Below are 27500 nucleotides of genomic sequence, written 5' to 3' on the forward strand. Positions count from 1 at the left end.
GCCCCGGGCCCGCCCCCGCCCCCGCCCCCCGCGAGCCCCCACCGCCTCAGAAACATCACACACGTCTGCAGAGGCCGGGCGGCCCTGCTCAGGCTTTAAACTGATGCTAAGTTCCCCACTTCATCATCCACCGTCTCCTCCAAGTGCATTCCATCTATAAGAAATTCAGATGCTCGGGAAATTAAAATTTCAAAGATCTGCTGCAAAAAAAAAAAAAATCAATGGGGCAAGATCAATGCTCATAGAAATTTCATGAACTTTGAACTGATCCGAGCACGGTGATGAGAGGTGGCTGGCGGCTGCCCACGCGGAGGCGCCCGGTGCAGATGGGTTTCTGCTTCATATTTTGTCTGACAAAAAATTAATTTTTAGTCTATTTCGGTAACAAGCAAAAACGGGGGGAAACCTGCCTTCCCGCGCCCGCCCGCCTGCCCGCCCGCCCGCGAGCACCTAATGCAGGGCACATTAACGCGGCCCGGAATGAGATCGGCCCCTTTGCAGCTGATTGCAGGTGCAAATTAATATTGTAAAATGAAGATCAATACATGGACAGGGCCGGATCAATGGCGGCTAAATTATTGCTGCATTTTCCTCCTCATTCAAGATGAGTTGTGTTTTCCTCTCAAAGTCAATACTTTGCAGCTTTTCTCATTAATTTCTCAATAAATTTGGCAATGAATTTCAATCACAGAACGCGCGGCAGGGCGAGTGGGCAGGCAGAGGGGTGCGGTCAGCGGTGCCCTCCCCCCCCAGACCTCGCCCCGGGCTGCACAGCCCAGCGGGGTGGGGGAGGGGGCGTGGGCATCCCCCGCCAGGCCCCCCGGCCCCCGCACGGGCATCCATGCACCAGGGCCTGGCGGCAGCACGGAAACCTCCTCCTGGTCACCCGGATGACCCCTCGCTGGCCACACTTGACAGCAGCATTCGAGGACGCCAGGCCGCTTCTGTCCACAGACCTCCCAGGGCCGAGGGGGCCCTCGCTGCCATGGCCCGTGAGTGACCACAGCTACCCCTGGGCTCCCGTCCGGGCCAGGACACCCACCCAGGGGGGACCCAGTAGGGTCCCGAGCCCCACCGAATCCTGGAGCAGCCCTGAGCATGAGGGGCGTGAAGGGCCCCTCGCTTGGCGGGCACCAGAGGGTTCTGAGGCCGGGCGCCCGCGAATCAGAGAGGGCCCAGACACGTCTGCAGGGCGGGCAGCCGCCTCCCCTGGCAGGACAGTGCACACAGCGCGTGCAGCCTTCCTCACGGCTCCCGAATCCCCGTGTGTCTGTCATGGCTGGCGACCACGCAGGCACCACGGGAACCCGGTCAGGGTGTGTGACCGGCAGACACTGCACCTGGGCTCCGTGGACAGGAAGTGACGGGCAGAGGGAGCCCCGATTGGGAAGGGGATCTGTGGTGGCTGTGGTCGGGGCTCCCTGTGTGGGAGACGCTCTCTGCCTGCGGGTCCCCTGCTCACTTGAGGATGAACCACGGGGGCATGGGGCTGGCGGGGGCGGGCACAGCGGGGAAGTGGGGTACAGTGTGTGGTGCCCCGCTGGCCCTGGCCTCAGCATCGCCAGCTTCCAGGCCCTTTGGGGGAGGGGGCGCCATCGGCCTGTGCCGGGGCCCCTCCAGCAGGGACTGGGGGTTCCTGTGGGGTCGGGACCACCCCAGGTGCCACAGGCAAGGCAGCTGCTCCAGCCACAGTGCTTGGCTCAGGCCCCTGCTGCCCTTTAGCTCACGGCTAAGCCCTGGGACACAGGGACGTGCCCACAGGCCGACCCTGCCCGGGCTAGGCACAGCCTCCTGACGCCAAGATGACCAGGACCCGGCAGTGCCCTCTCCGGCCAGCCCCAACGCCCCCCTGCACCCTCCTGCCTTCTCCGTCCTTGGCCTCCCAACGGGGCTGGACACACCCCTCGCCCCCACCACCCCGGGGACCCCCGAACTCAGCACTTTCTCACACCATCCCAGGGGCTGGGCTGGGCTCGGGGCCCGCGGAACACAGCAGCTGTCAGCCTTTCCCTTCCTGAGGACCCCAGGGCCAGGCACTCAGAGCAGCAGACGTGGTGGGGGTCCCCCTCTGAGTGGCCTCTGGCTGCACCAGGAGAGCCCGAATCCAGATTCACACCCCTGTCCGGCCTGGCCTCCTGCGGCCACGCGACCCGAAGCTCACTCCATGGGAGGGGCCACACGCAGGGCCTGTGAGTAGACCCGGGGCGGCCACACGGGTGAACGCTGCCCCTGGGCTCCCAGGAGGACAGGGTGGAGGAGGGGAGGCCATTGCCTGCCAGTCCCCCCCTCGGCACGGAAAGGCGTCCCTGCCCACTGGGATGGGCTGGGCTGTTCTGAGGCCCCCGGCAGCCACGGGCAGCCAGGCAGGGCCACTGCCCTCATGCCTGGAATGTGGCTGAGCCTTGGGCGAACAGCCAGCCTGAGCGCGGGGTCTGGGGGTGCAGGAAGGGCCTTTCCCCTGCCTTCCCGGGTGGCTGCTCCCGGGGCATTCTGGGTAAGGGCTCCCCCGGGGGGTAGGGGACAGAGATGGGGGCCAGCACACCCGTCCCTCCACCCCCCAGCTCCCATCCTCCATGCACCCACCCCCTCCCACCTGCCCGTCCGCTCAACCCCCTTGGCTGCTTCTCAGTGGCCATGGGGGTGGGGGTCGAGGGGCCTGCTTTGCTCGCGGGGGCTTTGTGCAGGGGACATAGGCAAGGGTGTCCCGTGAGGGCAGGCAGGGGACACAGGAGGGGTCAGGGCACGTGTCCTAGCCACAGGCAGCTTCCAGAAACTTCCGGCAGAGGTGACGGCCGCCAGGTGGGCGGGCCCAGCAGTGCCTTGGCCCTCAGGGTCGCTGGGCTGGGCTGGACTGGCCCCCGAGGTGACCACTGCACCACGTGCCATCGCCTTGCCCACAAGCTAAGGCCGCGGCAGGTGCCCTTGTGGGGTGACTCACAGTGCCCGGGCAGACTCTGTCCCTCAGGGCCAGAAGCTCCCGGAAGCTCAGGGCCGGGAGGGCGACCCCCTGCCTCAAGCCCCTCTACAGCCGCCTCTTCCCAGCAAATGCCGAGAAGCCCCGCGGGCTCGATGCGCCCATCTGGAGGCTGGCGGTGCCCGGACGGTGGGGCGGAGGCCCGGGCGCTCCGAGGACGGCCTGCGTGTCCCCAGCCCGCGTCCGGCCAGGCCCCTCCTCGCGCGCCCAGCTGGGCACCTGCCAGGGACACCTGTGAGCCCGGGCCAGCCCGCGGGCGGGCAGGAGGGTCAGGCCCACGCCCCTCAGCCCGGCCGTTTGCCGTCGAGACCCGGCGACTCTTTTGTCCTTTGGGCGAGATGGATGACTCCCCGCGCCCCACACCCAAGTCGATACCGTCACCTTGACACGGAAAGTTTGTGATTTATCAGAGGGCCCCTCCCGGGCTCTGCGGCCGCGAGCCGGAGCGGTGGGGCACGGGAGCAGACTCCGGTCAGAGCCCCTTGGAAAACGACCACGGCCCGTCTCGTGACAGACAAATGTGTCTTGTTAGCAACTGCCCAAAAGCGCTTGACTTGTACTAATAACAGAAAGGCCGGGCTGGTCACCACGGGTCCAAAGACGGAGCACCCTGTCACCAGTCGGGGTGGGAAATTAGCAAATAATGTTCTTTTCCTTGATAAATGGGTGACAGCTCCCTCTCACCAATCATTTTTAACATTTTGATGCATGTCTATGATCCCACTGGAGGACCAGGAAAGTTTACTGGCCTCAATTTCCGGATGATGAATGGGACTCTCTAAATGTGCGATTTCTGTATGAGGTATAGTTCATTTTAAGCAATTCCGGTAAATGGGTGTCACTGATTAGGACAGATAGTCTACTTGTACCAGAGCACAAACCCTGCGTCTCCTGCTGCCCCCGAGAGACGGAGGGCGAGCCGGCCCACCCGGACCCTGCAGCCCCCACACGGGCACTCCCGCTGCCACGGCCAGGGCGAGGGAGGGTCAGGGCGCCCCCCACCCAGAGCCCCACGGAGCCCGGGGCCAGGAGCCCGAAACTCAGCGCAGCTCCTGGAGGGTCCCTGTCGGCCAGCAAACCAAGGCCGCGGGCAGCGGGGAACTGGCTGGACAGGGAGAACCCACCCCAACAGCTCGGGAGGGGCCGGCTGGGCAGGGAGATTTCACCCCAGCAGCTTGGGAGGGGCCCGGCTGGGCACGGAGACCCCCGCCCCAGCAGCTCAAGAGAGGCCCAACAGGCACAGAGACCCCCACCCTGGGCAGCTCGGGAGACGTTCTCTGAGCAACTGAACCGGGGCTTGCTCAGGAGAGGCCAGGAGGTGTCCTGGGTGGGCCCCTGCGCACTATCCCTGGGGCTGACCTCAGCCCCGAGCCCGGGTGTCTGCTCTCCGGGGGTGCGTGGACACCCCAACTGGCCGTGGTCCCGGTGCAGCCACAGAGCCTTGCTGGCGGGCGTGGGGTGCCCAGCACCCGGGGCTCAGATGCCCCAAACTCTCTCTACCGGTTGGCATGGTCAGAGGCCACGCTGACGCCAGGCTGGTGCACTTGAGAGAAGCGCTGGCCCATCTGCAGAGGGAGGCCAGCGCGACTGGCCCAGCTGGGCGGCTGGACGCTGCTGGGGTCCCTGCTGTGGGCAGAGGTGGTCCCCGCACAGACCGCTCGAGAAGCAGGATGGGGAGGGGGCGCCACGCCCGCATGCCAACCCCTCGGCCAACACCGGCCCCGTCGCGGGAAGCGCCCACTGCCACCCAGCTGCCCGCTGACCCCCACCCCCACCCATGCCCGCCCCACCACCCGTGCTGCGGAGGCCCAGGGTCTGGAAGGAGCGGCCAACGTCCGGCCCCGCGCCCACTGCCTCGGGCCTGCTGGAGGCGCCCCTTGGAGCAGGTGTTTGGGGTGTTTGTTTTGGGAGATTTGGGGGGATTTTTGGTCTTCTGTCTTGTTTGGGGGCCACACCCGGCGGTGCTCAGGACTCGGGGATCACTCCTGAGAGGGCTCGGGGACCACACAGGGTGCTGGGGGTGGACCCCGGTCAGCCGTGGGCAAGGCCAGCGCCCTCCCCGCTGTGCTGTCGCTCCAGCCCCCAAACAGGTGTTTGTAAAAGTAGTTTGTCACCAACCTAATTTCAATTAGAAGCATACAAATTCCAATTTGTCTTAATCAAATAACACCTCGATCCTGTATGCTAATTAAAAATGATTTCCTTCATTACTCTTAACCCTTCGAGGCGTGTCTGTGGGTGGGATCGGGGAGGGGCCCCCTCGGGTCACCTGGCAGGAGCCGCTCAGGTAAGGGCCCTTGGCTTCTCCGTAATCAGCACGAACGCGGCCACCGACACACTCTCAGACAAATATTAAAACAAGCGTCGCGCTCCGATATTAATTTGCACTATTCACTTTTAAATGCAGCAAATATCTCATTAATTTAATTTTAGGAGCTGCCCGTTTACACTGCGTTTACAGTCTGCGAGGCAATTTACTATTAACTGGCAATTACATACAGAGTGATTGTTAATTCTGCTCCTAAGTGCTAGCCGCTCGAAAATTGTTCTCTCTCTCTCATTTCTGACCTCCTTACAACAGGGGTGAGGCTCGCTGGGAATAAAAGGAGCCAGCGGAGGGCTGGACATGTCATTTGTGACTCCTTCTTTTAATTCGCCGTGCTAATCAACTCAGCCGCCTCACACTCCCGAGGTAATTGTGTCTTTATCGGAGTTGAAAGCCGGCTGAGGGCCTGGGTGGAGGGCCTGGTGGCCGTCCTTCCCGGGGGCAGGGGGCACCACGGCGCGGGCGCGTTGCCCGGGCTTGGCTAATAGGGTCTTTCTGGACTTTCTCAGAGCCCAGCGCGCCTGGCGGGGGCGGGGCCTTGGCCGCCCAGGGCTCATTACCCGCAGGCCCGCCCGCCTGCCTGCCTGCCTGCTGGCACGGGGAGGGTCACTGAGGTGTCCCGGCAGCCTCCGGGCGGGCGCATGATGGCAGTCAGATGCCCAGGGGCGGCGCCCGCCACAGGCCTGGCTGTTCGTGCCTCGGGGGCTGGGTCCTTTCGGGGGTGGGGCTGGTCCCAGCGACCGGTCCGCCGCCCGCCCGTCACCTTCAGGACAGTGATAGCCAACAGAAGCTTCCAGGTCAGACGGGCCACGACCCGCTGCCCTTGCGCCCGGCGCTGTTTGAAACGTATCTGCCCCTGGGGTGGGGGGCACCTCGCTGCAGCCCTGCTGTGGGAGACCCCTCCCCGAGGAGACCCTGAGCCCTGAGGGGAACACGTGGGGAGGGCAGGTTCCACACCCCAAAGGGGCCCCACCTGGGATGGGGCCGGCCAAGGGGCAGAAGGTGCCTGGGCTGCTGCCCACCCCCGTTCCAGAACGGTATCGAGGACGAGCCTGCAGCAGGGCTGGGGGGGGGGCAGGGAACACCGGTGGTCCTGTGGCCGATCACTGCCCATGGAGGGTCCCACCCAGAGCAGCTGTACCCCTCACCCAGGAGAGTCACAGCACCTGGTCTGCACCCTGTAGGTCCCTGGAAGCACCCTTGCCAGGACAGCCGGCACAGACCCCCGCTGGGCACAGACACCCCCCGGGCACAGACCCTCCCCTGCTGGCCAAGCTGCCCCCACCAGGCACAGACCCCCACGGGGCAGCCAGGCAGTGGCCAGTTATTTCCTGGCCCACTGTGAACTGGGTGCTCACCCTGTGGCCAGAACACACCCAGCTGACAAGGGGCAGCAGACACAGCAGGGCCGGCCTTGAGTAGGGCTGACCACCACGTGTGCCCAGGACCACAGGGAGAAGCCAAGACCTGGACTTCAGAGCCCTGGAAGAGGCGCGCTGCCCGTGCACACCTCACACACCCACTGCCCGTGCACACGCTCAGGTATGTGGCTGCTTTGGGGGCCAGCCTGGGAGAAAGCACACCCACCCACACGGTGCTGAGGCAGACCCAGTGCTCCCCGGAGGTGTCTCAGGCTGGAGGGCAGCACCCCAAGGCTGGGCCCGGGACCTGCGCAGCAGCCCACCTCAGGCACAGCCAGAGTGGGAAGTGGGCAGCGGGCACCCAGGAATAACCCCCACCTGGCCAGAGGGCCGCGGGCCCAAGCGGAGAAAAGGCCTGTCACTGGGGGTGGGCAGGCAGGAGCCCAGGCGGTCGCGAGGCCTGGAGGGGACACAGAATATCAGACCCTCTGGATGCTTCTCAGGGTCCCCGGAACACCCCCCCCTCCTGCAGAGCAGCCCCGAGGACAGCAGGGGCCCAGCCCTGCGACCAGCTGTCCTTGGGGAGCCTGAACCCCGGCCACGGCTCTGTGAGGGGACACTGGCCACTGAGCCTCCCTGCAGGGCACGACCTCGGGGCCGGGCGCAGCTGCCCTGATGGACTGGGGGGTGCCTGGACTGCCGAGGCCACGCTGCCCCCGACAAGGTGGAGGCCACGGAAGGAGGCGAGTGCCGGGAGTCACCACATTCTCCCCACAGGGCCCAGCCGGACGACGTCAGACGGTGTGCTGAGTGCTGTGTGCTGTGCTGGTCTCCCGAGGGCCGGGCACCCTGTCTGGAAGCACCATGGCACTCATCCGTGTACATGAGACCCTGGAGGCATGGCTGCACTCACCAGTGTACACGAGACCCGGGGAGGCGTGGCTGCTCTCACCCGAGTACATGAGACCAGGGAGGTGTGGCTGCACTCTCCCATCCAGAAACTGGATCCGCGTCTCCCATGTACACGAGACCAGGGGAGGCGTGGTTGCACTCACCCGTGTACACGAGACCCGGGGAGGCGTGGCTGCTCTCACCCGTGTACACGAGACCAGGGGAGGCGTGGTTGCACTCACCCGTGTACACGAGACCAGGGGAGGCGTGGTTGCACTCACCCGTGTACACGAGACCCGGGGAGGCGTGGTTGCACTCACCCGTGTACACGAGACCCTGGGAGGCGTGGTTGCACTCACCCGTGTACACGAGACCAGGGGAGGCGTGGTTGCACTCACCCGTGTACACGAGACCAGGGGAGGCGTGGCTGCACTCACCCGTGTACACGAGACCAGGGGAGGCGTGGTTGCACTCACCCGTGTACACGAGACCCGGGGAGGCGTGGCTGCTCTCACCCGTGTACACGAGACCAGGGGAGGCGTGGCTGCTCTCACCCGTGTACACGAGACCAGGGGAGGCGTGGCTGCTCTCACCCGTGTACACGAGACCAGGGGAGGCGTGGCTGCTCTCACCCGTGTACACGAGACCAGGGGAGGCGTGGCTGCTCTCACCCGTGTACACGAGACCGGGGAGGCGTGGCTGCTCTCACCCGTGTACACGAGACCAGGGGAGGCGTGGCTGCTCTCACCCGTGTACACAAGACCAGGGGAGGCGTGGCTGCTCTCACCCGTGTACACGAGACCAGGGGAGGCGTGGTTGCACTCACCCGTGTACACAAGACCAGGGGAGGCGTGGCTGCTCTCACCCGAGTACATGAGACCAGGGAGGTGTGGCTGCACTCTCCCATCCAGAAACTGGATCCGCGTCTCCCATGTACATGAGACCAGGGGAGGCGTGGTTGCACTCACCCGTGTACACGAGACCCGGGGAGGCGTGGCTGCACTCACCCGTGTACACGAGACCAGGGGAGGCGTGGCTGCACTCACCCGTGTACACGAGACCAGGGGAGGCGTGGTTGCACTCACCCGTGTACATGAGACCAGGGGAGGCGTGGCTGCACTCACCCGTGTACACGAGACCCGGGGAGGCGTGGCTGCTCTCACCCGAGTACATGAGACCAGGGAGGTGTGGCTGCACTCTCCCATCCAGAAACTGGATCCGCGTCTCCCATGTACATGAGACCAGGGGAGGCGTGGCTGCTCTCACCCGTATACACGAGACCCAGGGAGGCGTGGCTGCACTCACCTGTGTACACGAAGCGCCCAGGAGCACCTTTGCAGAACTGCTTGGACTTGTAGGACAGCGTCACTTCCACGACTCCAGGGATGTGGCGAGGTGGCGTCTGCACACGGATGGCGTGCGGCGTGATCAGCTGGGAACCACAGAGCGACTGTCAGCGGCTCACAACAGGGGGCACCAGCCACGTGCGCACAGCCCGGCCAGGGAAGGGCCCAGGCCTGACCCGCCCAGCTTGACCCCAGGCTCAGGGCCAGGAGCCGGCCCTGAGTGCCACCAGGTGTGGCCCAGTAAACTCAGCCCGGAACGCCAAACCCCAGACCCCGGCGCGCAGAAACGGGATCATCTCCCTGAGACCCGGGGCCCACGCGGCTCCTCGAAGGGCCTCGAGGGGCCCACCACAAGGCGTCATTCATATGAAAATTGCCACCAGATGCTCTCCACCAGGCCCGGGCATTTGGAGCTAATTGTTCCAGTGCACGGGGCTCCCCTGTGACAGGCTGGAGGCCCAGGGGGCAGCAGGTCTGACCCCACCGGGGAACAACCCCCACACCCGCAGGCCACGGCCCGTTGGTGGGGGCTCGTTCTCCCCCCCACCCCCGATCGTGAGGGGGGCGCGGACAGGAGCAGAGACTCACCTCGCTCCACACCAGCATGGTTCCGAACACGACCTGGAGCCCGTCGAAGAAGTTGTCCCCGATGATGATCACGGTCGCGCCCCCCGTGGTCCAGCCTTCACTGGGGCTGATGGCCTTGATGCAGGGAGTGGCTGTTGCAAGACAGAGAAGACAGACTCAGAGCCCGGCCACGGACCAGCCGCCCAGCACCGTGGGGGCGGGCTCAGCGCCTCCCGTGCCCCCGCCGCCCGGCCCACACAGACGGCCACGGAGAGGGGTGTGTGGGTGTGTCTGACGCAAACGAGCCCACGTTTTATGAAGCAAAGGCCACGCCGTGGAGTACTAGAGAGCAGGGGCAAAAATAGCCTGAGGGGGCAAATTCTGTGTCAGGGCAACGACGGCTCCAAATGACGGAGCGTCCTGCGGCCACCAGAACAGAGGGCGGCGGAGGTGGGAGAGAGAAAGCGCCTTGCGTTTCCCTTCCTCACGAGCCGCCAATGGGGGCCTTTCTCAGCCACGAACTTTTGCCTCTTGGTTCAAAACTTCAGTGTCCTCTGACGGCCACAAGGACCACTTTTCCCTTTTCCTCAGGACAGAAAAAAAAAGGAAAAAAATCAGGAGCACCGTATTGATACCTTTGTCCAAGGTACATCCTACACCTAATGCTGTTTGTGGACAGGAGTCCCCAGCCGCCGGCCTGACCTCCCTTTGTCTCTGGGGTCTTCATATTTGCATGAGTTATTAGCCGGCTGCTAGCCCGGGGCCGCCTGCGGGGAAGGAGGGCTGCAGGGCCGGCCCAGGCGGGTGCTGGGGCCTTTGATACCCGGGTCCTCCCTCCTCCTCCACCGCGCCCGGGGGTGGGGGGGGGGCTTCCACAGACACACCAGCCCCGTCCCAGGTTGTAACGGGGGTCTCCCGCCCGGGCCGTGGGGTGCCCCCCACCCCCGCAGTCCTGGGCCTCTCTGCTCTTGCACACAAAGAACAGGCTGCCGGCCGGAAGGGGCTCATGCCCGGAGGGTCCTGCTGTGCTGAAGCCGGGGGAGGCGGCCGCCGGGCACCAGGACGCCCTCTCTCCCAGGGGGCAGGAGGCCGGGGAGGGGCCTGCCATTCCCGCAGGCCACCTTTGTGTGTCTCCCGTGTGCTGACCACGCCGGGGAGCGGCCACCAGCCCAGCGGCTGGGCTGGGCCCCGGCCGGGCGGGCAGCCAGGGGCCCTGCGGAGGACGCCGGGGCCTTATTAGGCTGTTCATCTTGCGGAGCCCCTTGTCGCGGGCTCCTGATAAATCATCTTCCCGGCCGGGGTCAGGGCTGGGCGCCGATAAGCGCCGTTTCCGGAAGCCTGGCTCGGCTGACGGGCGTGTGCGCTCGCGGGCCGTCTAGTTAATCACCATTAGCTATTGTTGTCGGCGCCGACAAGCACCTTCCTTTGTTTGCTTTAATGTTGGACTAGCGGGGGTTATATTTGCTCTTTCCCCACGCGGCTCGCGCGGCGCGCGCAGAGCACACACTGGGAACCTGCCCTTAACTAGCGCTGTTGACTTCATGCTAATAAGTTCATACAAATTTTCATTTCTGAGGCTTCCGAATGACATTTGCTTTTCTTAATTGCATGGAGAGCATTTGAAAAGGATCAGCTCTCCAAAGGCTGGCAAGGCTCCTCCAAGGGGGTGACCTTCATCAGCACTGCCAATTACGGCAAATAATTCACAAAAAAAAAATTACAGTAAACAAATTTACTTTGGAGGTGAGAAAAGGGGGGAAAAAAAGAGAGAGGGAGAGGGAGAGAGAAGCCGGGCTGCTGCGCGCGCAGAGGCTGTGCCTGGCAGCTGCGGCCGTGCAGAGGCGCCCGCGCGGCCGTGGAGAGGCCCGGCCTCCCCGCGGTGCATTTGCATGCATGTCCATGCCCGGGCGAGGGCTGGGCCCGCAAATGAGTTACACAGACAGCGCCGGGGCCTAATGATACCCGCGCACAAAGCGCTCGCCAGGCGCCCCGGCTGGCTGCGGGGCGGCGAGAGGCCAGGGCAGGGGCTGCCAGGAGGGAAGGAAGGGGCAGGGAGGGTCCCTGTGCGCGCGCGCACACACACGCACGTGCGCTTGGTGCTTGCGTGGGAGGGAGGAGGGTGCTTGCTTGCTTGCGTGCGCACGCATGCTTGGGTGCCTGGTGCTTCCTTGCGTGGGTGCCTGCGTGGGTGCGCGGTGCGGGCCTGGTGCTCGAATGCACGTGCCGCGTGGGTCGACGTAGGTGCTTGCGTGCGTGAGAGGGCAGGTGCGTGCGTGGGTGGGTGCATGTGCGCGCGTGTGTGCCCAGTGCTCCCCAACTCTCCCCACCCCTGCAGACTGAGCCCTGTCTAGCATCCCTTTGGTGGCCCAGGTCTCCGGGAGAGCCGTGCAGGATCCGGAGAAGCTGGCACGGGAGACGGTTCCCCACCTAAGGGCCCTCTCCGGGGTCCCCGAGGGCCACGGGGCCCCTGCGGCAAGGGCCAGCCTCTGGGTCGGGGAAAGCAGTCGGACTGGAACCCGTGCTGCCGACCCAAACCCCGGGCCTTGCCCTCTTCCTCCGGGGGTCCGCCGGCCTGTTCCGGGCTCGGTTCGGGGCGGCTCCCACCCGCGCCGTTAATCAGCAGCTCTCTGGAGTAATCTCGCGGCATTCGTCACCTTTCCCTGCATTCACAATATTGAAGCACTCAAAACAGGCCTAATCTTGCCTCCCGAAGATTTCTTTGTTCTGCCTGCTAAAATGTCTTGTAATTGTGCTGGGGATGTCCAGATGGCTGGCTGATACTCCAGCTGATAGGATTATACCTTTTACCTCTCCTTGGGCCATCTGTTCCCCTCAACTCGCTAAAGCCCCGCAGCCCGGATTCGCTCGTCCTTATTGCATAAACCTAACCGCATTACGGCACTTGGCATGCAAATCGCTCCGGTGCTGTGGGCTGGTGCCGGGCAGGGCTCAGGGAAGGGTTAGACGGGGCTGGAGCCCTGGGGGGGCCGGGTGACCAGGGGCGGGTGACCAGGCGCGGGTAAGGGAGCCCGGTCGTCTGCTCCGCGCCGGAGGCAGAGGGTCGGTCCCCTCCTTGCGCTCAGTACTGTAAATAATCTGCCTTGCTGTCTGGAAGCTCAAAGGACGCGGTGGCAGGCGTCCACGCCAGCAGCAGGGGGAATTAGTTTACTTGGAAACCATCGGGCGCGGGTGCGCACTGCTGGCGAATCCGGGCTGACTGGGTAATGAGGTGTGCGCCAGGAGACGCACAGCCCAGAGCTGCCGAAGGGGCGCCTGCCCTGGCAGGAAGGGGGGGGGGGGTCAGAGGCAGCACCACCCCTGCGATCGCGCTCATGGGCAGAAGGACACACGCCTTAGGCAGGAGGGGGCCCAGCCTGCACGTGAACTTGCCAAGCATCCACTCCCCCGAGAAGGCAGAGGGCACGGTCCTGCGCAGGGGGAGCCCCGGAGGGTGGGCGTTCATCCCCAGACCAGCAGGTCCTGAGCACTGGCGGCCCGCCTCCTCTCTCTCTCTCTCTCTCTCTCTCTCTCTCTCTCTCTCTCTCTCTCTCACTCTCTCTCTCTCTCTCTGTCCAAGTCATCTCTCTGCATCTTTCTGCATTCTTCCTCACTTTCTTGGCCGGGACGAGAAATTCTGATCTCTTGAAAGAAAGTGAAGCCCGTTTGCTTGCTGATTAAAAAAAAAACAACACGAGAAAGACAAACCCAGGGACGCCCAAGCGCGTCTGCGGCTACCGACAGCTTCGGATTGGCCGGCCGTGATCTCCAAGGTACCCACAAGTGGCTTTATTTTTCTAAATGCTGTGTTTTCTGCTTACAGTCAAAGGCTTCTCCACACTACTTACAAAAATAAATACTGTGCTTTGCTTGGATCATAATAGCTCATTAGAGGAGCTGGTTTTGGACCCAGACTCCAGCCCGTCAGCAGAGAGCTGGGGGCCTCCGTGAGCCTCGCCCGCGAGTGGCGGCTCCCCGGGGAGGGAGGCGCGGAGGGCAGGGATTCAACTTTCTTAATTGTGAGCCTCATTAGTGATGGTCGCTAAGCAGAGCGCACACCTAGTGTCGGTGCATAGGAAGGAGATAAACAGATTCTAATGACTCCAGCACCCAGGGCGACCTTTAATTATTATATTTTTGTTCTCTTATACCTTAGTCATTAATGTAGAAAAACAAATTAGTTTATTTTCGTGCGCCACGGCAGATTCAGAAACCATCTTCCAGTTTCCGTCCGGGTTGCGGGGCTGCCTCTGGTCGGACCCAACGCCGGCCCCCCGGCCGCCATGCCCCAGCCCCCCACTGGGGGTCGGTCTGGAAATGGGTGGTTCTAACACGCCCCGGCTCCAGAGGACTCAATCACCCCGTTTCGTTTGCGACTCGCTCTTGTGAAGGAAGAGCAACTCCTTGGTTTTCTCACGACGGGCCCCCATTGGCTGGAGCCTCGGAGGAGGGGGACATACTCGTGGAAGAAGGGACCTGCTTTCAAAAGGCGGGTGACAGATCGGTGCTGGACCGAGGGGTCCGGTGTCGAGGCGGCATCCAAGATTTGTTGCACCCCGTGCCCGTCCCGCTCTCACCCGTTCAGACCCGAAGGCCTCTTTTCTTGAGTGACCTGTAAATCTCTCACCCGCAAGCATTGGGTAGACATGAAAGTGCGTTGGCCCTCCCCCAAACACAAGTGCGCACACGCGTGCACACACAAATATACCCCATCTGGACCCAGGCCATATCCCAGAGGCCACTCGGAGCCCAGGAGGGGCCCCGGCCAATGTGTGCTCAGAGCACGGAGGTGGACAGGTCTCGCAGCCCGCTGATGGCCACGCTCAAACCAGGTCAACACAGAGCAGGCGAGCGTCCCTCGGCAGTGGGACAGCCAGGAACACGCAGGCCGGGACACGGCGGCCGCTGGCCAGGACCACCCCGGGCTGGGCGCGAGGGGCCCCATGGGAGGGGGTCGGGAGGGGGCGTGGCAAAGAGAAGCAGGTGTGCGATGTGCCTACCATTGTCCAGATAAGAAGGGGCCGTACCTTCTGACGGGTCGAGGCGGCGCGCCCGCCGCCCGTGCTTGGAGTTGTTGTGGACGAACATGTTGTCAGACACGGCCAGCACGTGGCCGTCCACGTTGACCGTGGTGGACACAACAACCTGCGGAGACAAGAGCGTGTGAGGGCAGGTCGGCGGGGCGGGACCGGCCTGGATGTAGGCCTGTGTCCGCCGTGTCCGTCAGTGTTGGGGGCCTGGGGGGGGGGTGTTCCGATCAGAGATGCTGCCCCCCACAGCACTAATTACACGCTAATCTCCTATCCTGCTCACCAGCGGCCGGTTTAGAGAAGGCGGCTTCCCGCCATTGGCGCCCCAAACCCCCTGCAGCCACTCGCTGGAAAGCCGCTGTTGTGATTGATCTGCTCACGTATTGATCAGATAGTTTATCTAATTAAAATGAGTCCGCTTGAGCCTGTTCTCCCTTGAAGGGCCGTGCGCACCCAGAGGCAGAGCCACCTCGCACCCGCAGGCATGGCGCCCCCAGGGCCCCCCACGAGTGTCCCGGAGCCCCCGGGACGGCGCCGGCCGGACGGGTGAACAGGCCCCTCTCTGCGCCCTCCGGGTTGACCAGGCATCTGGGCGCCGCCCCACGCGGAGCCAGGACAGCTCTCTCCCCGACAGCTTCCCTCCTGAGCACAAAGTCGGACGGGGCGGGCAGAGGGCCGGGAAGACCCCCTGACTGCGCTGCACCCCAGGCCGGGCCCAGAGGCAGGGGCCGAAGGACACGACCCCCACAGCTCAGAGCGGGCAGTGGCGAGGGAAGGGGCGTGTGTCCAAGGGAGCCGCAGTCCTGGGGATCAGCCACAGCCACTGAGTCACCCGGCGTCAGGCGACAGTGGGGGCCTGAGCCCGGGATGTCAGGGTCCCTGCGAGACCTTCCTGTGAGCCTGAAGCTGCCCCTCCCCCCCCCCCCCCCCCCCCCCCGTCTCTCTATCTGTTCTCTCAGAACGTGAAGAACTAAAGTCATGAAAAGCAGTGACGCTTGGGCCAGAGACACAGCACAGAGATAAGGCCTCTGCCTATGGCCAGCCCTGGTTCGGTTCCCGGTACCCCACATGGTCCCCTGAGCCCACCAGGGGTGGGCCCTGAGCACTGCTGGGTGTGGCCCCAAACCAAGAATAAACATAGAAAAGGAGGAACAGCACGGGGGGGGGGGGGGGGAAGCTGAGCGCTCACCCCCAGGTGCGCGTGACCCGGGACCCCGAGGGCCGCCTCCCTGCGGTCACTGCCAGCTGTGGGGTCTGCGGTGCCTCGCCGAGGCTGCCCGAGTCCACCCGTGCCCTGGAGGGGTCAGGCGGGTCAGCTGGTGTCTGCACGGTCGCACGCCAGCTGCCAGGATCCCCTGGCTCCTGCAGGGCAGCGCCCACCCCCCCAGAACAGGAAGCAGCCAGGAAGGGGAGTGCAGAGGGGCCAGGGCAGCGGCCACAGACCCTCCATAGAGGCCGCCCAGGGGCTGGGCACATGGGGGCCACTGGGGCCTCGGGGCAGCGGCCCCTGACACAAGCCAGCATCAGGGGCCACCTCACCGGGCCTCCGGCAGCTGCCCCATACCTGTGTCTGCTCCTCCCCCGTGCTCCTCCCCCGTGCTCCTCCCTTGGTGCCCCTCCCCCTGCACGCCTCCCTCATGCTCCTCCCTCTGTGCTCCTCCCCCGTGCTCCTCCCTTGTGCTCCTCCCTCGTGCTCCTCCCCCTGGGCTCCTCCCTCGTGCTCCTCCCTCTGTGCTCCTCCCCCGTACTCCTCCCCCGTGCTCCTCCCTTGTGCTCCTCCCTCATGCTCCTCCCCCGGTGCTCCTCTCCCTGTGCTCCTCCCTTGTCCTCCTCCCTCGTGCTCCTCCCTCATGCTCCTCCCCCTGGGCTCCTCCCTCGTGCTCCTCTCTTGTGCTCCTCGGTGCTCCTCCCCGGGTGTTCCTCCCTGGTGCTCTTCCCTCATGCCCCTCCTCCACGTTCCTCCCCCTGTGCTCCTCCCCCTGTGCTCCTGCCCCAGGCTCCTTTGTGTGTCTGCAGCCCCCCGGGGAGCAGGCGGGAGGAGCTGGTCCAGGGCTCTGCTCTGGACCAGCAGCGACCTCGGAACGGGCCTCCTGCCCCGTCACCTCCCTGGGCTGAGGTTCTCCCTGCAGGGCCAAGGCCAGTGGCAGCCGGGGCACCCGCCCGAGTCTCTCCCTCCAAAGGGACAGGAGGGGCCGGCCACTCGAAGGGACACTCTCCCTACCCCCCACCAGCTGCTGGCCCCACACTCTGTCCGAGTGGCACGCAGGGTGCATGCAGTGTGGATTGCCTGCAGGGCCAGGCCCGGGCCCAGCTCCTCCCCGGCAGGGACAGCCCCAACCCCATCGGTGGCCCCGAGAGCAGGTTCCTGGGGTTCTCAGGTTCCCTGAGAGCCTGGGTCCGCCTATGAGGCCCTGAGGACAGTCGGGGCTGATTCTCCTGCATCCTTCAGAACCCGCCCCAGGCTGGCCCCGGCCTGTGCCCCTGCAGCTCCGCCTGGCCAAGCAGGGGCTGAGCGAGCGGGCGGGGAGCCTGGGACACGCTCCCCAGAACCAGCCGGGCCCACCCTCAGGGAGTCCGGCCGAGAAAGAACCTCGTGCCCAGGCTGCCCTCTGGGTGTGCAGGGACCCCCGCAAGCGGCCGCCGGACCTACCTGGAATCTTCGCATGTCCCGAGGGTTGCCTGCATTCTTCAGACAGTTCTGATTGCACTTGAGGAAAAACTTTAGAAAGAATCTATAAAGATACAAAATAAAAAAAAAAAAAGGCGGGGGGATACATGTTAGGGCCATCAGACAACAGACGTGGGACTCTGGGGCAGGGACCCCTGGGCTGTCCCCAGGGGGCGACCGTGAGAGGCAGGCGCTGGGCCTGGGGCCAGGGTCCCCCTCGCACCCCCTCTCTGAGCAGCGGCCCACCCCCACGTGGTGGCCGGCAACTCGCGTGCAAAGGCAGCCGGGATGTCCACGGCCGGATGTGGCCCCGGCACGTGGCAACCTCACAAACACGTGAATCGGTGAATAGAAACGGGAATCAAGGTGGATGTGGGGGCAGCAGTGGGGACGGGGGGGGGGGGGCACAAGGCCAGGCGGCCCTTCTTGGCCCCCAGCCCCACTTCGTGCCACTTGGCAGTGTGAGGAATCGGGGCCTGGGGAGACGGGGTCCTGGAGCCGGCCGTGCCGTCCAGCCCACTCAGGGGCCCGGAGAGGGTGTCCGCTGCCCGCCTGCTCCCGTCTGCGCCCGCACAGCCCTGGCCCCGAGCTCACGCCGCTGCATGCCCTGCGCAGAACCCAGGGCTCAGGCGGGGAAGAGCCTCAGCGAGCCTCGAACCCGGCATCGTGTGGGACCGGGGGGCCCACTCTGCCTGGAAGCAGGGGGTGCCCGCGCCCGCGCCCTCCCCAGGCAGGGAGACCCCACGGACAGCCCGGCGACAGTGGGCACTTAATTAGATTTCCTCGATGCCGCGGCCCGACCGCTTTAGGGTCGAATTTACATCTTTTATTAACTCGCTCACCTACCCTCCGTGCCGCGCGCCTCCCGCGCCATCTGCCAGGGCGCCCGCATTTGCTATTCCACCCACCGACTCTCCGAACCGCCGCCGCCGCGCAATTAAGCCCCGCGCGCGGCGAGGTGAATGAGCCGCACCTGGGCCGAGCGCGTCTGAGCCCGCGCCGCGGCCCTAACAAGGTGAGGGCGCCGCAAAGTCACCGGCCTGGCAGGTAATTAGGTGAGCGCGGCGGGGACCGGCAGCCCCGCCCGGGGCCGCGTGCAGGGGGCTCGCGAGGCAGCAGGAAGGGGTCTGACCGGGGCTCTGCGGGGCCCAGCCCGGCCTGGCTGGGGGGGCTGCAGGTGTGGCTTCACCGTCGGCCCCACCTGTGCCCGACACCCAGGGTGGTGTAAACATTCCTCCAAGGCGGGAAAAGTTCCAGAGAGCCACGCGGTCACCACCGGCAGACACGGGGCAGGCGGGGGCTGGCCCGGGAGCACAGAGGCAGCGGGGACACACGTGCCTGCCATCCATGCAGATACACGCAAACACGGCGCCACGCCCCCCAGGCGTACACACACGGCACATGCACACGCTCGGGCCTCTTCACGGAGCAGACAGGAGATGTGGCACGTCCCCACACACGTGCAGGCAGACATGCATCGCGGTCACGGCCAGGCAGGCACGTGCGCACACGCACGCACACACACACATGCTGCCTGGAGACGGAGCAGCGCCACGCACGTGACTGGGCGCTTGGGAAACTTCGCGGGGCCCCTCTCCCCACGCCAGCACGCGGGAAGGACCCCAGGGGCCGCGGCGAAGCCTCGTGGGGGGGGGCTGGCTCCCACCTTCTCCTCTGGGCCGTTCGGCTCCAGGATTCAATTAAGCCTTGTCGTGGCGGGGGGCAGGACGCAGTCGGAGCAGGGTGGCACCACCGCAGGGCCGGGGCGCAGGGCGGGGACGCGGGGCGGGGGGCGGGGGCCGGTGGGCCTGACCCGGAGTCGGGCGGGGCAGCCCGGCCTTTCCTGGGCGCCATTAATTGGCCTTTTCCTCCGGAATATCTGACAACGCTCTGCATATCTCTTCCAGACTCCGGTACACAAAGGATTTAATACTCTTGTTATGAAAGGAAAAATCTCTCCGATGTCAGAAAATCTTTGGCTTTCACACCAATAAACTCTTTATTGCTGCTAAGCATGGATTTGCTGCTCGATGCCGGCGTGCGGGGAAATGCGAACCTGTCATTAGGACCCCGCGCTTAATTGTGTACAGTGGCCCTCCGCATCTGTCGGCCCATCAGCAAAATGACCATTATGTACACTGATTCCTGACCTGTCTTTATTTCCCTAAAGAGTCATCATCTTTCGCAGGAGGCACCAGAGTAAATCAAGCTTGAAATATGGGCTTTATTTACTTGTCTCTCCCAGGCAGGAGGCAGGCGGCAGCTCGGGGCAGACACGCCCCTCGGTCCTCCCTGGAGCACCTACCCCAACCACACACACACTCACGCACAGACACAGACACACACAACACACACACACACGGGAAGTCCTCCCGGGAGCACCTGACATCCCCCTATCTCACACACACACACACACACACACACACACACAACTCACACACTTCAGGGAAGTTCTTGATCCTCCCAGGAGCACCCGACCCCAATCTCACAGACACACACCTGCACACGCACACACGCACACACACCCCGGGCAAGTGCTCTAACGGGGCTAGCGGGGAGGAGAGAGCCGGCTCCGAGGTCAGTGGCCAGCGCCTGGGCATGCTGGGCTCGGGCTCGGGACCGTCTCGAGTCCTTAGGGGGCCTGGTTCGAGCACCGGGAGCACCCAGAGGCCCGTCTGCCGGGATGGACAGTGAGGCCGGGCCACTGGCCTGCAGGACAGACACGCGCTCGGCCAGGAGTTGGGTCTCGGTCTCAAACCCCCCACCCCCAACGCCACGACGCGCCAGCTGGGTCGGCCCTGCCCGGGGCGGCCGGCGTGGGGGCACCCAACTGATTTCCAAGTCGGCTCCATTTCTGTGTTTAAGCTATGAATTAGTTCATTTATGTTTACTTTTATGAAGCTGATTAACCAGAGCTTCTCTATCTGATGAAAATCATTTTAATTGTAGTGTTAGGCTCCTGTGTAATATCCATTACATTATGAACTGTTTAAATTCTACATGGGTATTGTGCAAATTGGTCCTTGGTGAGCGCGCAGCCAATTAGGACGAACAGCCCTCCTTTAAACGGCTACAGAACTTTGTGGTGGTGTTCAGGACAATCAGAAACAAAGGGGGCTGTTTAATTGTAATTTAATGGAATATCAAGGAGTCCGTGGCATTAGACGCTGGCAACAGAGAGCAGGAGAGAAAAATTAACTGCAATTATGTTTGATTAAAGCTATCCTTCTCAATAAGCAGCGGTCCTGACAGGCCACGGGCTCCAGTGGGTTCCGGGATGGCAAAAGGTGTTGAACAATATTAGGGCCAATAAAGGGATATTAGCATGGCTAATTACAACCCTGCAGAACCTGTAAGGGGGCCTTTGTGTATTGTAATGTGTGAAGTAATTGGCCGAGGCCGTTATCAATTACATAAGGAATGAATTTGGTTTGTCAGAAAGGCTGACGAGGGCTGTTCCGCCCGACACCGCCCTCGCCGCCACCGCGCCCTCCCCGCACGCGGACACAGAACTTGGCCCCTGTGATCCAGGCGGCAAGGAGCTCGCCGGTGTGGCCAAATCACTGATAAAATCATTTTGCCAGCGAGTGTTGGGTAATTAATACAGCTCATCCCGCCCGCCTTCCCGAGACTGCTGTTTTTCACCTAAGTGAAGCCACTAATCATGTAATAATGATTTCTTTCCCTCTGGTCAAAGCAGAGATGGATGTTCTCTGCAGAAATGCAGCGGGCTGGGCTGGGCTGGGCGGGCTGGGGGGCGCCGTGAGCCCCTCGCACCCGGGCGTCCCCTCACCCCTGGAGCCGCCGCGGCCAGGTGCTGGGAACTTCCGGGGTGTCTGAGGCTGTGCGGAGCTCAGGGCGGGGAACAGCCACTGCTGCCCCTCCACGCGCCCACTGGCTCCGAACCGCCTCGGCACAGCCCTGGCAGGCACGGCCTGGTCTCCAGGCCCAGGATGGGCACCCGGAAAACGTGAGCCGAGACTGGGAGGTTGCAGCAGCCCCGGGGCCAGGCCCGGCTCCCGGGGGCTCGTCAGGCAGCAAAGGGAGAGAACCTGGGGCAGGGTGGTCCAAACACCCGAAGCTTCTTGGCAGGTCTCGGCCTCGACAGCGGGAGGCTCCCGGGGGTGGTACTCTGCCCCACCCCAACCAACCCCCTCAGTTTCAGCCGCAGAATTCAGAATGCAAAGCCAGGAGGCCGTTCCCACGTAAGACCTCGACAGGAGAGGCCGGTGCGGAAAACCCAGCGGGAAGGCAGGAGAAGGGACACCCTCCTGGGGCGGCGTGCGGGGGACCTGACCGGATGTGGGGTACCCCCTGGGGTCTGGCTCTGCAGGGGGGCACCACACCTCCTCGGACACTGGCGAGCCGGGCCTCGGCACCCCCCGAGAATGAATGAAGGCCACGGCAAGTCCTGCCGGACATCGGCCGCGACGGCCGGCCGTGGCGTCCACTTGCTTCCGATGGGCCACGCCTGCGCGGCACTGCCCAGAGAGGGCAGGACAGCGGGGCGGGGGCGTCCGCCGTGGCCAGCGCTGGCCAGGAAGGAGTTAAGAGTCGCCCCTTGAAGAGACTTCTCTCGGCTGAGGAGAGTGGCGTGGAGTGCTTCCTCCAATCCCTGCTAATTACCGGGGAGTCCCTGAAAGCAGAGGCCGCAGCTGCGCCGTGAGCGCGCCGGCCATCAGCCGAGCAGTATTGATTACTGAGCGGTTGTAGCCGATCGGGCCGAGACAATGCGCTTCCTTCAGAGGCCCTGTAATGAGCAGCTCCCTACAAGCTACACTCTGCTGACATCAGATCTGGGCTCGGAGATAGCCCACAGGTCAATACGTATTGGATTTCCAAAACGCGAGGGCCCTCGCGCCGACCCTCTCCGCCTCCTCTCCTGCCATTAGCTGTTACGGGGCTTGCGTTCCTTAATGCCAGACGGGAGGAGAAATCTGCTCCATTAGTCTGATTTATTCCTCAAATATGCCATGACAAATTGCTTTAACACCAGACTTATTAAATTCTTGTACATCTCCAGGTAGAGGACTCTGCCGCACCGGCCCCCGTGACGTCATCAGAGCGGGGTGCGGGGGGCTGGGGGGCATCTTACAGCTGTGCCGCGGGGCCCGGCTGAGGGGCCCTCCCTGGTGCCAGCTCCCCCTTCCCCCCCAGCCCCCGCACACGCGAGGTCCCGCATGGAAAGGCGGCAGGAGCGGGATGCGCCCGTCTCCGGGCTTGACTCGCAGTTCAACCGTCCGTGGCCTTTGTCTGGGGCACTGGCTCCCGCGGACGGGCTATTCCACCTTCCCTCGCTGTAGTAACCGCACCGCATTAACAATATTTGTACTACAATTGCCAAGGGACCCACTTCCCAGATTCTATCACTTCTTTATCTCCTGACAAATACCTCACTATCGAACATTATTAGGTTTAGAAAATTAACCCTTCGCGGCCTGGAGAGGCGCTCGGCCCCACCACCCTGCCGACGGCCCTTATCGCTAAATTTCTGCTCTCATCGTTTTCCTTTTCATCACCGCTTCAGCCACGGCTGTCAAGAGGTACTTACAGATACCATGATCTTGTACTTCGGCAATGATTCTCATTAAAATGATGCCAGAGATCTGACGGGATTTAATAGCTTTGCCGGCCGGTCCGGCCTCTACCTCCAGAACGCGCCCTGCAGGCCTCCTGGAGTGAGGGGGCCGACCGGGAACCCTGAGCCTGGTCCCGGGAAGGGGGCTGGGCCGGGCGCACCCTGCACGCCTCCTGGAGAGAGGGGGCGTGCCGGGCGCACCCCGAGCCTGGTCCCGGGAAGGGGGCGGGCTTGCAGGACTCGCTCCCGGGGCTCGCCTGTGCCGAGCATCCTGGGGCCTGGGCCTGGCCGGGCGTGTGCTGCCCGAGTGGCTCTCCGTGGCCGGCGCCCTCCCGCCTCCCTGTGCTTCTAATGGGCCCGGCCGCGCGGCTCCGCTCCCCTCCCGCAGATCACCCGCCCTGTCAATCACTCTCTATTTTGTCTTTCGCTGTGGGCTCATTAAAACAGCTTCCTCGTCCCTCCGGACACTCCTCTATTTGCCAGCTCTGATCACGAAGCTCCTTATTTAAGAAAAACGCCAGGATCACTTGGCTCACATCACATGCACCCTGACTTGTTGCCAGCTCCGGGCGAGACTCTTACGGGGACTCCGTGAGTGAGTGAGTGCGTGCGTGCCTGCGTGCGTGCGGGGGATTAAGTGCCTCGTGGCGCGGACACTGTGTCCGGCCCCCTCCCCCCACCGCCGTGTGCCGGCTCTCGGCCTGACGCCGAAGGGAGGCCTCCCGGGCTCCCAGCCCCTCCCGGGCTCCAGGAACCAGCTCCCACCCATGCACGCACGCACGCTCGCACGCACGTGCTGACACATGCACGCACGCAGACACGCAAACACGTACGCACGTATGCACTCACAAACACATGCACTCTCACTTGTGCATTCAACACACACACTTATGCACTCACACGCAAGCACTCACACACTTGCAGAAACTCACACGGGCACTCGCACGTGTACCCATGCACGCACGTACTGAGGTAGAACATACTAACACGTGCAGTCACACGTGACACATGCACGCACACATGCACACACTCACACAGCACTCGTGCACCTACACACATGCACTCACACAGGAAAGCACTCATGAACGTACACACACACTCGTGCATGTCCACACACATGCACTCATGCATGCATGCACACACACATATATGCACACACACGCACCACGCACACACTCATGCATGCACTCATGCATGTACACATGCACACACATGCACACATGCACTCATGCATGCATACACTCAGGCACACACACGCATGCACTCACTCATGCATGCACACACGCAGGCATGTACACACGCACACACGCACACACACTCATGCATGTACACACACGCACCCACGCACACACGCACTCATGCACCCACGCACTCATGCATGCACTCACACATGCACACACACTCATGCATGTACACATGCACACACGCATGCACTCACTCATGCATGCACACACGCAGGCGTGCACACACGCAGACACGTACACACGCACACATGCGCACACACACGACCTCATGCATGCACTCACGAACTCACTCATGCACGCACACACGCACACACGCGCACAGGCTTCTGCCGCCCCTGTCTCCGCCCTCCGAGCAGGGGAGCCCCCGCCCCGGTCCCCGCCCCACAGGCCCAGGCCCCACCCACGCCGGCTCGCTTAATTAAGAACTATCATCTTGGCGGGTGAATTATTAATACAAAAATCACATTCTGGATCAAGCCCGAGCACGCAGGCAGGACACCGGGGCTGGCCCTGCCTCTGCCGGCCGCGCAAAGCCTTTTAGGGCCTGATTAAAAACTTATTAAAACATTATAAATGATTAATGGGAGCACAGCTCTGAGTGGCAATTATTAGTTTTAATGCAGGTAATGCAGCTTAATGAGGGGCACATGTGTGCAGAGCTTTAACTTCATTACTCCGGCATGTCAACAAATACAAGAGAAATGTGTGGCCGGCCCATCCATTACCCACGGCCCGTGCAGCCCTCGGCCACCGCCGTAAATTAACCCTCTCCGGGCTGGCCGAGGACCAAGGTGTCCGCGCGCGGGCACCCTCCGCGCCACTCCTCCCAGGGCCCAGCGGGCGCGCGCCGGCCCGAGTTGCCACAGCTGCCCGGCCAGGGGCTGCCCCTCCGTCCTCGCCCTCGGCCCTGGGGAGACAAGTGCCCTCCCTCCCGGAGCCGAGCCACCTCGCCGGGAAGGCCCCCGGCCGGCACGCACAGCCGTGTCCGGGGGAGGCGGGCCCCGGGTGCTCGGTGGACGCCCGAGCCCAGGGCCCCGGCGGCTGCCAGGGCCCAGCAGACGTGCCCACCGGGAGGCCGGACGCACCGTCCCCGGCCGGGACCCTCACCGACCCGCCCGCGCCACCCGCTGCCCCACGCGTCATCTTTTTTTTCTGTTTTTGTGACAAGCAGTTCCACGCGGGCGGGTCTCCACTCTCGTGTTTGAAGAGGATTCGGGACGATTTGCATCAGTTTATCGCTAATGTATAATATATGGCTCTAAAGTGAGCTCGAGACTGCCTTGTTACCAGGCATAAAGAAGCGAGGGCAATAAAGATACATTAGTCGTCCGACGGCGTCGCGCGCACGGAGGCCGCCGCTCGGGTGGAGAGGCACCTGCCTGCCCGAGACAATGGGGGGGACGGGCGTGCCAAGCGGGAGAGGCTGGATCTAGAGGCGCCGTGGCCGGCCGGCCGGAGGACGTGGGGGCCGTATTTCGTGCCACTGTGATGCCGCCAGCAGGGATGGTGTTTCTGATTCATCTCGGGCCGCATGGCGAAGCTTTGTCAGTCTGCGCGAGGTATAAATAATTCAGGGTGAGAGATGGCAATTACAGGCCCTGCACAACCAAAATGAATATTTTATGAGGACTAAAACTGCTCTGGAATGAATCATACAGGGAGTCGTGCACATGGCGAGTGGGCGCACATGCCAGCCGGCCCCGGGCAGGGAGGCGCAGCCCTGCCCCTCGCCCGGCTCTGCGCCCCGCTCCGGGCGCCGGGTGGAAACTCCTGCCGCAGCCCGCAAGCCCGGGGCCAACAAGCGCTCACGGACAGCTCTGAGCCCGGTGCTGCTGGGCTCTGGGGGCCACACCTGGAGGGTCTCGGGGACCCCAGGGGATGCCGGGGATCGAACCCTGGTGGGCCATGTGCAAGGTCAGTGCCCTCCATCCACGCGGGCCTCTCGCCGGGCTCTGGGCTCACTGCATCCGTTTCTCAGGATCCCGGACGGCGCGAGCTGGGAGCTTCCATCGCAAAGATGACTTGGATTCCAGCACAGGATAAGGAACAGTCGTGGGGTCTTCAGGGGACGTGGGGGCGCACAGAGTGTCTCTCGCCGTCCCCCGGCCCGAGTCCTGCAGAGTCAGACGGCCCCGTGCACGGCCCGGCCGGCGGCTGCTCCGTGTCCTTCAGTCCCAACTTCACATGGAAAAGTGACTTTCTCACTTTGAAAAGCCCCTGATGGGGGTCGGGTCCTGCCAGGGAGATCTTGAAAGGCTGAAAGGACAGTCTCATCGGTCACGTTTCCTCCCGAGACGCGCCGGGGGAGCTGCCCGAACAAACGCCAACATTGTGTGCCCCGCCTGGAGGCCGGGCCGGCGCTGAATGGCCATCCTGTTTGTCCGGCCACCGATACCTGGGCCTTTGTCGGGAGGGCGGGCGGGGACCGTGACATCAGCGCCACACAAGCGGCCCTCTGTGCGGACACCGCGGTGGGAACGGAACACCAGCCCCTCGGAGCGGCCGCTCTCGCCCGACGCCGCCGCGGCTCTGTTTATGAAAACAGGCTATTAGGTATATTAATAATTTGATAAATAGGGATTTGCCCTTAATTATTCATGAAGAACATTTGGCAACAGTAAAATTATATTCGCAGAACAGGTTTATAAACCAGCTAATTATAAATTAAGTATGCAAGAGAAAATTGCTAACCTTGAAATTAAAATATTTTATGATTCTGCAATCACTCTGCAAAAAGGTAGAATCCTCCAACCCCTGCGTGCCGTGGGGGGGTGGGCAGGGGGGGGCCTCACCCGCCTGGCACCCGGGGTGGAGGTCGGGAGCCACTGGACACCCAACCCCACTGAGCAGTGACCCGAGGCCGCCCGCTGGCTGGGACAAGTAGGTCACCGACACAGATGTCACCCTGGTGAGGGACACGGGGTGGTCCCTGGGGTGGGCGCAGGGTGGTCCCTGGGGTGGGCGCAGGGTGGTCCCTGGGGTGGGCGCAGGGTGGTCCCTGGTATAGGGATCCCGTGTTCTCTGGGGTGGACACAAGGGTTCCTGGGGTGAAGAGAGCCTCAGTCCGGCGAGTGTCCCTTGCCCTTGCTGCCCTCCTGGTCGTGGGGTATGGGGGTGGGAGGGAGTCCTGCCTCTCGGGCGCAGTGTCTCTTCCACCCACTAGAGGGCCGAGAGTGTCCCCGTGGGAGTCAGAGCTGGCCTGTGTCCGAGCTGGGGCTCAGCCCGGGGCCCTGCCCAGCTGTGCAGCCTCGGGGGCAGGAGACCCTCACCCCCAGCCGAGGAGTGCTCCGAGCACTGAGACCAGAGCCCGGAGCGTCCCAGCGAGCCTGCTCTGCCCAGTATTATTAAGTAGAGCTTGTTCCTTAGACCGTTCTGTACAAGGTGCCGAAGGGCCACTGGCCGCACGCTCCCCTGCCCCGCCCAGCCCTGGGAAAGGAAGCGACACCAGGGAGCACCTCCGCTCTGGCCTTGGGAGACTCGCCTTCTCCAGAGTGGAGGGTCCCAGAGGCGGGGCCAGC

General features: G+C 63.5%; 1 protein-coding gene across 6 annotated transcripts in view; it reads right to left on the minus strand.

Annotated features, from left to right (window-relative positions):
* EBF3 (EBF transcription factor 3) overlaps window positions 1-27500 on the minus strand; it is a 95730-nt gene that overhangs the window by 13189 nt on the left and 55041 nt on the right. For all 6 annotated transcript variants that reach the window (XM_056106684.1, XM_056106680.1, XM_056106679.1 and 3 more), the window contains exons 7-10: window positions 17143-17224; window positions 14490-14607; window positions 9487-9617; window positions 8858-8984 (exon numbers count right to left, since the gene is read on the minus strand). In XM_056106684.1, the coding sequence (XP_055962659.1) occupies window positions 8858-8984; window positions 9487-9617; window positions 14490-14607; window positions 17143-17224 (458 nt within the window). The remainder of the gene's footprint in view (window positions 1-8857; window positions 8985-9486; window positions 9618-14489; window positions 14608-17142; window positions 17225-27500) is intronic.

This window comes from Sorex fumeus, unplaced genomic scaffold (genome assembly GCF_029834395.1).
Source record: "Sorex fumeus unplaced genomic scaffold, SorFum_2.1 ptg000142l, whole genome shotgun sequence".
Classification (NCBI taxonomy): domain Eukaryota; kingdom Metazoa; phylum Chordata; class Mammalia; order Eulipotyphla; family Soricidae; genus Sorex; species Sorex fumeus.